This window comes from Carcharodon carcharias, chromosome 11, assembly GCF_017639515.1.
Source record: "Carcharodon carcharias isolate sCarCar2 chromosome 11, sCarCar2.pri, whole genome shotgun sequence".
Classification (NCBI taxonomy): domain Eukaryota; kingdom Metazoa; phylum Chordata; class Chondrichthyes; order Lamniformes; family Lamnidae; genus Carcharodon; species Carcharodon carcharias.
The window spans coordinates 41,913,815-41,927,240 of record NC_054477.1 but is presented as its reverse complement, the minus strand read 5'-3'; the positions used below and the strand labels follow the sequence as shown (position 1 = coordinate 41,927,240).

At 46.8% G+C, this 13,426-nt stretch overlaps 1 protein-coding gene across 3 annotated transcripts in view; it reads right to left on the bottom strand.

Annotated features, from left to right (window-relative positions):
- The window catches only part of stard13b (StAR-related lipid transfer (START) domain containing 13b), a 581,811-nt gene that overhangs the window by 520,598 nt on the left and 47,787 nt on the right, over nt 1-13,426 (bottom strand). For all 3 annotated transcript variants that reach the window (XR_005944412.1, XM_041198861.1, XM_041198862.1), the window contains exon 2: nt 5,311-6,244. Coding sequence is in view for 2 of the 3 variants with exons in the window: in XM_041198861.1 (XP_041054795.1) it covers nt 5,311-6,192 (882 nt within the window). In the remaining variant the exon portion in view is untranslated. The remainder of the gene's footprint in view (nt 1-5,310; nt 6,245-13,426) is intronic.

The following is a 13,426-nucleotide window of genomic DNA, read 5'->3' as shown; positions in this document are numbered from 1 at the left end:
TGGGGGAGAGTGTCAATGGTGATACGGGGAAGGGTGTGTGTTACAGGAGGAGGGTAGAAGGTGTTGGAGACGCTCTGAAAGCTGATGTGCACCATCCTGATGCTAAGGCACAGCACTGATCCACAGCCTTGATGTCCAGCTGGATAGGGGGCCAGTGATAGGTGGAGATAGCCAAAAGATGTCATAAACAAAAGGACAAAGAGGTGTTGAAGGTGGTGATACTATCTAAGGAATGTGCTAATAGGTGACATTAAAGTAGCAAGCAGGACGAGCAAGTTACAGATAGCCCTAGTGGGGGGAAGGAATCGAAATAGGCTAAAAGGTAGAGATAAAACAATGGATGGAAATACATTTAAAAGTAATGGAAATAGGTGGGAAAAGAAAAATCTATATAAATTATTGGAAAAAAGGGGAGATTGGAAAGGGGGTGGGGATGGAGGAGAGATCTAAAATTGTTGAACTCAGTATTCAGTCCGGAAGGCTGTAAAGTGCCTAGTCGGAAGATGAGGTGCTGTTCCTCCTGTTTGCGTTGAGCTTCACTAGAACAATGCAGTAGGCCAAGGACGGACATGTGGGCATGAGAGCAGGGTGGAGTGTTGAAATGGCAAGCGATGGGGAGGTCTGGGTCATGCTTGCGGGCAGACCGAAGGTGTTCCGCAAAGCGGTCAGCCAGTCTGCATTTGGTCTCTCCAATGTAGAGGAAACCGCATTGGGAGCAGTGAATGCAGTAGACTAAATTGAGGGAAGTGCAAGTGAAATGCTGCTTCACTTGAAAGGAGTGTTTGGGCCCTTGGACGGTGAGCAGAGGAGAAGTAAAGGGGCAGGTGTTGCACCTTCTACGGTTGCATGCGAAGTGCCGTGGGAGGGGATTGAGGTGTAGGGGGTGGTGGACAAGTGGACCAGGGTGTCCCAGAGGGAACGATCCATGTGGAATGCCACCGGGGGGTGAAGGGAAGATGTGTTTGGTGGTGGCATTATGCTGGTGTTGGCGGAAATGGCGGAGGATGATCCTTTGAATGCTGAGGCTGGTGGGGTAATAAGTGAGGACAAGGGGGACCCTATCATGGTTCTGGGAGGGAGAGGAAGGTGTGAGGGCGGATGCGTGGGAGATGGGCCGGACACGGTTGAGGGCCCTGTCAACCGCCGTGGGTGGAAAACCGCGGTTAAGGAAGAAGGAAGACATATCAGAGGAACTGTTTTTGAAAGTGGCATCGTCAGAACTGATGCGACGGAGGCGAAGGAACTGAGAGAATGGGATGGAATTCTTACAGGAAGCGGGGTGTGAGGAGCTGTAGTCGAGGTAGCTGTGGGAGTCGGTAGGCTTGTAATGAATATTGGTGGACAGTCTATCACCAGAAATTGAGATAGGGAGGTCAAGGAAGGGAAGGGAAGTGTCAGAGATGGACCATGTGAAAATGATGGAGCGGTGAAAATTGGAAGCAAAATTAATAAATTTTTCCAGGTACAGACAAGAGCATGAAGCAGCACTGAAGCAATCATCGATGTACCGGAGAAAGAGTTGTGGGAGGAAGCCAGAGCAGGATTGGAACAAGGAATGTTCCACATACCCCATAAAGAGACAGGCATAACTGGGGCCCATGCGGGTACCCATAGCCACACCTTTTATTTGGAGGAAGTGAGGGGAGTTTAGGAGAAATTGTTCAGTGAGAGAACAAGTTCAGCCAGACGGAGGAGAGTAGTGGTGGATGGGAATTGTTCGGGCCTCTATTCAAGGAAGAAGCGGAGAGCCATCAGACCATCCCGTTGGGGGATGGCGGTGTAGAGGGATTGAATGTCCATGATGAAGAGGAGGTGGTTGGGGCCAGGGAACTGGAAATTGTTGATATGATGTAGGCTGTCAGAGGAATCACAGATGTAGGTGGGAAGGGACCGGACAAGGGGAGAGAGAATGGAGTCAAAATAGCAAGAAATGAGTCCCGTGGGGCAGGAACAGGCTGACACGATCGGTCTGCTGGGACAGTCCTGTTTGTGGATTTTGGGTAGGAGGTAGAAGTGGGCCTTCCAAGGTTGGGAGACTGTGAGGTTGGAACCTGTGGAAGGAAGATCTCCACAGGAGATGAGGTCAGTAACAGTCCTGGAAACAACGTCTTGATGTTCAGTGGTGGGGTCATGGTCCAGGGGGAGGTAGGAGGAAGTGTCTGCGAGTTGACTCTCAATCTCTGCGAGGTAGAGGTCAGTGCACCAGACAACAACAGCACCACCCTTGTCAGCAGGTTTGATGACAATGTCAGGATTGGACCTGAGAGAACGGAGTGCAGCAAGTCATAGAGAGACAGGTTAGAGTGGGTGAGAGGAGCAGAGAAATTGAGACGACTAATGTCGCACCGACAATTCTCAATGAAAAGATCAAGAGAAGGTAAGAATCTAGAGGGAGGGGTCCAGGTGGAGGGAGAATATTGGAGGCGGGTAAAAGGATCTGTTGAACAGGGAGAGGACTCCTGGCCAAAGAGATTTCACCTCTTTTCTATTTTTCCTTAGTTCTGTTGTAGAGTCATACGGACTCGAAACGTTAACTGTGTTCCTCTCTGCAAATGCTGTCAGACCTGCTGAGTTTTTCCAGGTTATTAATTAATCCTGTCTCACTGCATTTAACCAGGTCCAGGATAGCCTACTTTCTGGTTAGCTTTAGAACGTATTGCTCTAAGAAATTGTCCCTAAAACACTCTATGAACTTATTTTCCCGGCTACCTTTACCAATCTGATATTCCCAGGCCAAGATTTTCCAGTTGTCGGGCAGGCTCAGCGGGGGCAAGCGGGCGTGGCCATGAAACAGACTGCCACCCATAATCGGGTCCCGACAATGATTTCAAGCTGGCTAGCCAATTAACAGCCAGCTAGTGTGAATCTCGTGCTGCAGAGCTCAGCGCTGTCAGGGTTAGAAGGGAAGAGGGCGATGTGGAAATTTGTGCATTTGCATGGATGCACGCACTGAAAGTTCCCTAGGTACAGAGCTGCCTCAGGGATCTAAAGATTAATAAAATAAAAAATAAAGAATTTTAAAATGTTAAAAACATGTCCCCTCGTGTGTCACATGAGCAGAGACATGTTAGAAATTAGTTTGAAAAGTTTTATTTTTTTAAATCACTGATTGAAACCTTATCCGACCTGTGATTGAGGTTTCGCAAAAAATCCAAAGGCCGCCTGGCCAATTTGCTTCCCCGCCAACTGTAAGGTTGTCTGGGCAGCGAAAATTTTATTTTAATTATGACTCTAATGGCCTTAATAAGCTGCTTAATTGTCAGCGGGTGCGCTGTCAACTCCCTTGCATGCCTGCCAATCGAAATATTGCATGAGTGCGCGAAGACGTTGGAATGCTCAACTGACCTGCATCATTTTACGCTCGTTCTGGTCAGGCGCACGCACACCCAATGGGCGAAATATTCTGCCCCCAATCTAATGTAGATTAAAGTCACCCATGATTATCGTGGTACCTTTCTTAAACACCGCATCTATTCTTCCTGTATGCTATGTCCTACAGTGTAACTACTGTTAGGAGACCTATAATATACTCCCACAAGTAACCTCTTACCTTTACTATTTCTTATTTCTACCCAAACTGATTTTCCATCTTGCTCTTTCAAGCTAAGGTCTTCTCAGTAATGAACTAATGCCATCATTAATTAACAGAGCTACCCTGCCCCTTTTTCTTAGCTTCCTGTCATTCTGATATGTCAAATACCCTTCAAGATTCAGGTCCCAGCCTTGGTACCTTTCAACCATGTCTGACAAGCCTTCCAGCTCATGTATATTTATCTCTGTCTGTGTTAACAATTCATCCATTTTGTTACAAATGCTACATACATTCAGGTACAGGGCCTTAAACTCTTTTTCTTACCATTTTCAGCTTCATGTGCTGGTGCACCCTTCATGTCACACTTTGGAACTCATTAATCAAATTGCTGCCCTATTCTATTACTTTGTTGTTTCCCTTTACTATACCTCCTCTGACATGATCCCTTCCCCCAATTATTTAGTTTAAAGCTCTCTCAACCGCCCTAGTTATATAATTCGCCAGAACATGATCCCACCATGGTTGAGGTGTAGATCAGCCCAAGAGTACAGATCCCACTTTCCCCAGTACATCTTCCAGTGCCCCATGAATCAAAAAAACCATTTCTCCCACACCAATCTTTGAGACACGACTTCATCTCTCTAATCTTATTTACCCTATGCCAATTTGTTCATGGCTCAGCTAATAAGCCAGAGATTATTATCCTTAAGGTTCTGCATTTTAATTTAGCCCCTGACTGCTCATACTCCCTTAGTAGAAACACTTTCCCAGTCCTATTTATACTGTTGGTACCTCCATGGACTTTGACCACTGGATCCTCCCCCTCCCACTGCAAGTTCCTCTCCAGCTCAGGGTAGATGCCTGGCACCAGATAGGCAACACAGCCATCTGGACTCAGGCTTTCGACTGCAGAGAAGAGTATCTATCCCCCTGACTATGCTGTCTCCTATCATGGCCATATTCCTCTTCACTCCCCCCACATGAATGGCATCCTTCATTATGGTGCCATTCTCAGTCTCCTCATCCAAATTGCAGTCCTTCTCCTCATACAAACAAATAGCAAGTATCTCATACCTATTGGAAAAAGTCAGGGGCTGAGGCTTCACCATCAGTACTTGCTGCTTCCCCTTACCTATCTGACTCACAGTCACACCTTCCTGTCCCTGACGAACTCTAAGGCTCTGCCTAATCTCAGGGGAGTGACTGCCTCCAGAAATAAAGTGTCCAGGTAACTGTCCCCCCTGATGCCCAGCAATGTCCACAATTCAACACCAGCTCAGCAACTTGGAGCCGAAGTTGCCTAAGCTGCAGACCTTTTGTGCAGATATGGTTGTCTGGGATTATAGTGCATTTCAGATTCTCACATGCTGCAGTCATGGCACACCATTAACCCTGCCATTTCTGTCCAACTTTATTAATGTAATTAGTCAATTAGTTAACAATTTACACAGGTAAAGTAATAGAAAGTTGCATTCACCTAGCTTGGAGACAATGAAGGAAACTCACCAACCACCGAAGACTGAAAAAGTAGAAAAAGGAGCACCTCCTCGCCCCTCTGCCCCAAATTCTCACCTGAACCAAATTCCAAACTCCTGACTATGTCTCAGTCAAGGTTAGTCTCTGTCCGCATACCCCTTTCTATAGAATGAACCATGTTAATGTGACGTTCAATTTATGTGACATTCAATACTTTTCTACGCATATTACTGAACCATCAACAGCAATGATATAACTCACAATTTAAAACAAAGTACAACAGCACTTATTGCAATTCTTACCTCTTTTCCTGCTTCTTCTTGCTTCTCTGAACTGTCTTTTTCAGGAATCTCAACCTTTTCAGAGTATCTCCCAAATTGGCAGCAAGATATATTTCCACTAGAAAGACTGCTATTCTGCTTTCCACTGGTTGCTCGCTTTCTTTTTCTCATAAAATATCCCATGCTGTGTGGTAACACTGTGAAGTTATCTTCAAAAGAAATAGGTCCGTATAACTCATCTGATGCTTCACAAATATAGAGTTCAGTGATTTCATTAGGCATACATTCTGTTTGAGGCCCATAGTCAGAAAATGTGGTAATGCTTGATCTTAGCTTTTTGACTTCTAGCTGACTTGGTGAACTTACTGCATTGTATGCATTTTTATGTGGAGAAGAATTGGAAGACGCTACCTCAGGAATTGAGGCATAATCTAACTCTGCATCACCACCTTCAAAATTCCATTCTGCTGGGTGCAGCAAGACTCCATATTGGCAACCTCCATCAAGCTCTGTATTCCTACTGGGGCGTTTGGATACCCTGCACAATTCCAAAGGTCCCTCTACAGAGAACAGTGTAGGGGAATTCTCAGTCTCTAAACTTTTACCACAATCATCCTTGGGATCATTACTTTCAGCTTTATTTATCTTGTATGACCCTTCTTGTTCACAGCCACTCAAACACTCTTCTTCCTGTGTATATGTCGATGCCTCCAAACACATGACTGATGCAGAAATGGGTAACTTCTGATGATTGGCACTGTATGCTGATTCCATTCCAGTTTCTTTATTAGAAGTGTTCACAAGTGTGCAGGAACCATGAGCAGCACTGCATTGTATATTAAAAAGAGGCCTTGATGCCTTACTTTTCCATGTTTCTAAGTGTCTTGTTGATGTACAAACCATTAAGAGTCAATGGTCTTAGTTTTACCCAAATGTCACCACATCAGCCACACACCTATGACGAAATAAGATTTTTAAAAAGCATTAATTTCACTGGAACATTTATAATGGAAGGAGCTGTCTAAAATGAGTTCACTTCTAACTTGTGGGGAAAGTCATTCATCTACCCACAGTAAAACACAATCAAATTGGCATTTTTGAAGATAATAATGTTATCTAGAGCTGTTATTGGTACTGAGTATATTAATGTTTTAAGTAAACAAGAGAATAAATAGAATTAGATTAAGATACCACAACTATATAATAAACACTTACCTGCAACTTGCTAAAATGAAAGAATTCATATTAAAATTGATAGAATTCCTTTACAGCTACCAATACAGTTGTTGTCAAACTCACATTTTATCTTTGTATAGGAAGAGAAGATGAGTAATTGAACTGTGCTAACTTCAGAAGAGCGAATGTTACAAAAAACTGTAGTTATAATGCAGTAGTTATAAATTGTTGCAGTGTAATTTTCATATTGCAGTCTGTATATTTTCCTCTGGTTATTATTAGTAATAAAGTAGATGGGCATTATAATGCAAGGAATCCTAATCTGCAAAGAGGAAAATATCCGCAGCGTGAACAACAAGAGCTCTCAGTTGAACATTTTGTTAGATATGAGATCATGAGGCAGAGGTAGTCACCACTGCTTCACCTTCACAGCAGTTAGTACAAATGAGATTGGCAGAGCCAGCTTCGTAAACTTTAATATTAAATATTACAAAAACTCCAAATGGTATACCTTTGAGTTTCTTTATTAGAAAAAAGCCAATTGCCCAAACAGCAGTTTTCTAAGGATAGCAAGTACTTTATGTATGATTCAAGTATTGTATTCACACGAATTTACTTCAGCTTTACAAAGGATTACATAGATATATGGCACAAAACAGCCTAACCAGCCCATGCTGGTGTTTATACTCCACTCAAGCCCCCCCTCACCTTTTCTCATCTAAATTTATCAATAACCATTTATTCCTTTTTCTCTCACAAGCTTGTCTAGCTTTCCCTTAAATACATCTATAATATTCGCTTCAACCACTCCCTATGGTAGCAAGTTCCATATTCTTCCCACTCTTTGGATAAAGAAGTTTCCTTTGAATTCCCTACTGGATTTCTTGTTGACTATCTTAAATTGATGGTCTCTAATTATGCTCTTTCTCATCAGGAAAACATTGTCTCTCTATCCGCTCTATTAAAACTTATCAAAATTTTAAATACCTCTTAGGTCATCCCCAACTTTCTTTCTTCAAGAGGAAAGAGACCTAGCCCATCAATCCTTTTCCTGGCAGGTATACCCATGCATTTCTTGTATCATTCTTGTAAATCTTCTTTGCACCCTCTCCAGTGTCTCTATATTGTTTTTATAGTATGGCAATCAGAACTGCATGCAGTACTCTTAAGTGTGGTCTAACTAAGGTTTGATACAAGTTCAGCATGACTTCCCTACTTATCAATTCTATACCTCTGGAAATAAAGCCTTGTGCTTGGTTTGTTTTTTATGACCTTGTTAACCAGAGGTGTAACTTTTAGTGATTATAGTGCCTAATACTCCGAGATCCCGTTGTTCCTTTACCCCGCTTAGACTTGTACCTTTCAAGTAATAAGTGACATTCTTATTCTTTCAACCAAAATGTACTACCACACCTTAATCTCTGGTGAACTTCATTTACCGATTATTCACCCACTCTGAAAGTTTATTAATGTCTTCCTGTAATTCCTTGCAGTCCTCCTCAGTATTGACTATTCCCCATGCTGATGTCATCTGCAAGTTTAGAAATTTGTGTTTTGATTCCAAAGTCCAAATCATGAATGTAAATTGTGAGCAGCAGCACTGATCCTTGTGAATGTCACTTCTCACCTTCTACCATTATGAATAATTACCCTGTACTCCCAATCTCGGCTTTCTGTCTTGAAGCCAGCTCGCAACCTGTTCTACCACTTGACCACTTACTCCACTTTCTTTAATCATTTTTATTAGTCTATAATGGGGCACCTTATCAAAGGCCTTTTGAAAATCCAGATAAATTACATCTACTGCATTACCATTGTCAACTCTCTCTGTTACCTCCTCAAAGAATTCAATAAGGTTGGTCACGTAAGATTCTCTCTTTTGAAATTCATGCTGACTATTCATTTTTATATATTTTTTTTGTTTCAAGATGCTCTTCCATTCTCTCCATTTGTAAAGATTTTATTATTTTTCCTACGACTGATTGTTGTAAGGTTGTTTGGTGTCTCACTAAGAAGTCTGGAAGCTATGTGGTTGAACATAAACTGTTTATTGTTAACACACAACTATATACATATCTCCAAAGTATAGACCTAATCAGGTGCTATCTTCATGCCAACTTCTCTCAGACTCTCTTTACACACAGTCTACCATTATGTGACTCTCAACATCATAATATGGATGGTACTGTTTCCCCAGTCCCACATTAACCCTTACTAACTGCAACATCCTTATATTACAACTCCCCCCAAATTCTTACCCAAGTATATTTACAAATAACATTTCCATGCTACCCCCTTCTCCCCCAAGTCTGGGATTTTCTAGCCTTGCCATGGCAGGGCCCGCTGCAGGAGATTTGACGGCCCGGGCAAAAATCCATTGATTTTCAGTGGCACTGGATGATCCTGTTGGCGAGCAGGGCTATAAATACTCACCTCAAGGACGGAATTTTCCAAGCCCACTGGCGATGGGCATGATAGGTGGCAGGCACGGAAAATATGGCCTGATCTGCTTCACAATGGCGTGAAGGCAGGTCGTGGTCGTCCCCTCAGACTGCCAACGATGGGCTGTGTTTCCTGCCATCGGTCAGCAGGGAGCTAATTGTAATACATTAGCATATAATTAAAAGGCCTTCCCACCAGACTCTAGCAACCCCGCTGTATCGCCTGTCCATGTCAGTGGGAAAGAACACCGATGTGTTTCACAACAGCATGTAGGCAATGTGCACTTGGTGGCCTTCACTTTGGGGGAACTGAGGTGAGTTAGTAGCAGCGTTCTCCAGAGCTCGCCCATTGTTTACTGGTCTTAGGGGCACTGGAGGGGGAACAACTGATGCCTGGAGGCAGCTGCTGAGGTGAGGTGGGGTGTCTGGGGGCAAGTGCTAGAGAGCCGCGGAGGTGACTGCTAAGGGGGGCGGTGTCCGGGGGAAAGTGCTGGCCAGCCTCAGAGGCAACGGCTGAGGGTTGAGGTGGGGGGTCAAGTGCTGCCCTGCCACTTCATTCCACGCACAGGCAATCGAGGCGGGGGAGGCAGGGTAAGCGAGGGGAATGGCCACGCACTAGGGACATCTGCATAAACTGACTGCAACTAAGACAGATCAGGTGCAGCCGCAGTGATATGATTGGGGTCAGGCGCCTAGCCTGCCTGCCCATGCAAGAAATGTGGAGGCACCAAAGGGCCACCAAGCACTCCATACCTTACCGCGCCCCCCACCCCCCCACCACCTCCGGCACAGACTTCGAGTCCGACACCACTTTATTGGATTGTGGAGCCGTTGGACTGCACAAGTTGCACAATCTCCTCGCCAACGCTGGCCATGGAACAGTCACTGCTGGAGGCCCTCACAGTCTCTTGCAATCTCAGCATCCTGGTTTGGACCAATGTCCCCCATGTCGCAGGTTGACAGGGCAGCCATGCAGCGCATTCATCTCTGGCCATCGAGGGGTGACCAGCACTCTCCGGGATGCATTAAAGGGCTGTCACACAGGCCCAGGATAGGTGCTAAGTACAGCCATGATAACCACGCCTCTCTCTCTTTCATGCTGCAGGAGGACCACGTCAGGTTCATGGATCCTAGTGACCTAGCTGTATGCCTGATGGCCTACAGAGACTGTAGAAGATGGAGGAGAGAGCAACTGAGGCATTTGGCCGTGCAAAAGCAAGAACAGCAACCTGATGCAGAAGGAGCAGCAGTTGTTCCCTCGTACGCTGCCCAGGAGTGACAGCGAGTCATGGCTGGTCGGCACCTAGCGACACCCAGGGTCTATAGACACCGCCTGTCATTCCTGTAGATGCTGAGAACCAGTGTCGTCGATGGTTGCATATGTCTAGGGACCTGGTGGCTTACATCTGCCATTTACCGCAGGACTTGGCGCCAAGGGGACATGGAGGGCATCCACTGCCAATAGCTGTGAAAGTGACCGCAGCGCTCAATTTCTATGCCAGTGGCTCCTTTCAGGGCTCCACAGGGTGTCCTCTGTGGGATTTCACAAATACATCCACGAGGTCACGGATGCCATCTTTTCCATGGCACACAGCTTTATGCTTTTCGCCCGGGACCGGGACAGCCAGGATGCAAGGGCCATTGGGTTCGCCTTGATCTTGGGATTTCCACAGGTCCAGGGTGCGATTGACTGCACTCATGTGGCGCTCAGGTCTCCATCACTACACTCAGTGGGCTTCATCAACCATAAGGGCTTCCAATCACTGAACATGCAGCTGGTATGCAGCCACCAGAAACGCATCCTGCAGGTATGCTCATGGTTTCCAGGGAGAGTGTGCGATGCCTACATCCTGAGTCGCTTGCAGATCCCTGCAGTCTTCCAGGGTCCACAGAGGCTGCAGGGTTGGCTCCTCAGGGACAAGGGCTACCTGCAGAGGCCGTGGCTGATGACACCCATGCAACAGACTCAGACTGCAGCAGAACGACGCTATAATGAGCCTCATGCAGCACCTTGGTGGAGCAGACCATCAGGATGCGGAAGATGTGGTTCTGGTGCCTGGACCGGTCTAGTGGAGCCCTGTAATACAGTCTGCAGAGGGTGTCACACATCATCGTCATCTGCTGAACCCTTTGCAACCTGGTGCTGCAACAGGGAGAGGAGCTGGGGGAGGGAGAGATGGAGGAGTTGCACATCTCCTCCGTTGAGGAGGACGCCAAGGGGGATGAAGATCGGCGGTCATCGGTGGTGATGACGAAAGGGATGAGGAGCTCACACTGGCTAGACGAAGCAGGCACACTCGGGAGGCCCTCATAGCTGCCAGATTTGTGGAGGATGATTACGACATGCAGCGAGGTGTCCCCGTAGATCCTCATATCGCAGTTGTGAACATTTGACTCCAGTCTGGCTTATCGCAGTGCCAATACACTCTGCGAGAATGCTCCTGTCGTGGAGATGCAGTGGAGACCCCAATAGTCGCTCGATTGCAGGAGGATGATGACAACATGCAGTGAGGACACGCCATAGATCTTCACATAGCCTCTGACTCCTGTCTGGCCGAGAGCAGCTCGCTTGTACTTCATGATCAGGGCCATCTCAGAGACACAGCCATGATACTTTAGATGCATCTGATGCTGTGCCCACCTTCAGCACCTCAATTCTTCAGGAGCTCATGCACAGCATCACTGGTGGCAGATGTTGGAGTGATGGGGGCCAGTCCCACCTTAAAGGCGCTGAGAGTACATAGAGAGTATGTGAGAACTCTGTGACACCTGCCCACTACATTCTGGCAGCAATGACCAGCACCGCCGAGGTGCAGGCATCAGTAATGTTTCCAGGGAGTGTGAGGCTGGACCATCACTGTGGTCTGAAGGCCGCACAGACCACAGGGAAGAGGCCCTACTGAGACACCTGCCTTTTATCTTGTGCAGAAAGGTTTCACATCTGAGTGACAAGAACACTGCTCATCAGAACAAGGAGCCACAGGCAGGGTGACATTCTTAGGAGCTTATTGACAAGAGTGAACAGTATGTACAAATGATCAACACCTGTGGACAGGCACCTCACATTGGGGCAGCAACAAGCTGGAGGCTTCGTGACAGAGAGACACACACACACACACACACACACACACATACACAGAGACTCACACACACTGAGAACAGAGCCGGCACAAAGAGCGGGAGCATCCTCCACAGACACTGCATACCAACACACACCGCACTTCCATTAGTTCGCACACAAAAAAAAACTCTTAAAAAAAAGCAAACACCTTCATTCCCTTAAAGCCCCAAAAACACTCAATACTAAAACTGAATTTTTAAAAAAATCTACATTTACCTAACTTTCCTAACCCTGCTGCTACGTCTTGCTGCTCCTCGGACATCACAGCGAAAGTGGAGGCAGCCTGCTGACTGTGACACCATGTCTGTGATGACTTTGGCGAGCGTTCTCTGGATGGCCGAGACTTAGAGGGTGCTGGCCTGCTTTTGGGGTCCTGCTGTGTGGCAGTGGCACCCTCCACGGCCTGTGAAGCTGGATCTGCAGAGATCACAGGAAGACAGGATTCGGATGGGCTGATCACTCCCTGAATCACCTGGGCGGATGGCCTCGGAGTGTGTACCTGCTGAACCTCCTCCCTTTGGGTGCCTGAGTGCCCCTGGCTGACTCTGTGAGTGGAAGGGATATCTGGAGTGAGATCGAGCTGCCCAGCACCCCTCTTGCACACACACTGTTGATGGAGTTCAGCTCGTGCAACAGTGCAGGAGTGACATCCTGGATCAAGGATTCCCTAGCAGACGCCATCTTGCCAGTGTTGGCCTGGGTGCATTGGCATGCCAGCACTATCACCTCAGCCTGAAGATGGACGTACTCCTCCATCATGCTTTGCAATCTGAGGAGTGCAGCGGACATCCCCTCCTGTTGTTCCCGAGCTTGCCTTTGCAGCTCCAGCATGTGACACGACCGAGTCCAGAGGCTCGTCATCTGACTCGGACTCAGCAATGTTCTGGCCTGCAGCAGTCCTCCGAGTGCTGGGGACCTGGGAAGTCCCTGCCTCCACCTGTTGTGGATCAGAAAGTGCAATCTGCTCACCAGACTGTGATCCCGAGGCTGCTCTAAAGCTAGGTCCCACCGAGGTGTATGTCTCTGCACTTGTGGAGGGTGTGGGTGAGCGCTGTGATGGAACGTCGGAGAGGGTGCCTTCAGATTCCTCTTCAGAGGTTTCTTCGGAGCTTGATTGGAGGCCCTAGGTCAGGGCCTCTGTCGGCTGTTTGACAGATGTGCCTGCGAAAACAAGGGGAAATAATTAGTGCATGACAGTGAACTGTGAAAGAGGACAAATCACTCAAGGCATGGTTGTCTGATGGATGTTGCAATGCTGGATCCTCACCTGGTAGAGCAGCGCCAACCATGAGCACAGGACCGGTCCTGGTCATCACCTACCAGCTGGATGGCTCTATTTTTGATTTCTGTTAGAATTTTGATTTCCGATATCCTTTCACCTGTCTGTGACCTTTCCCCA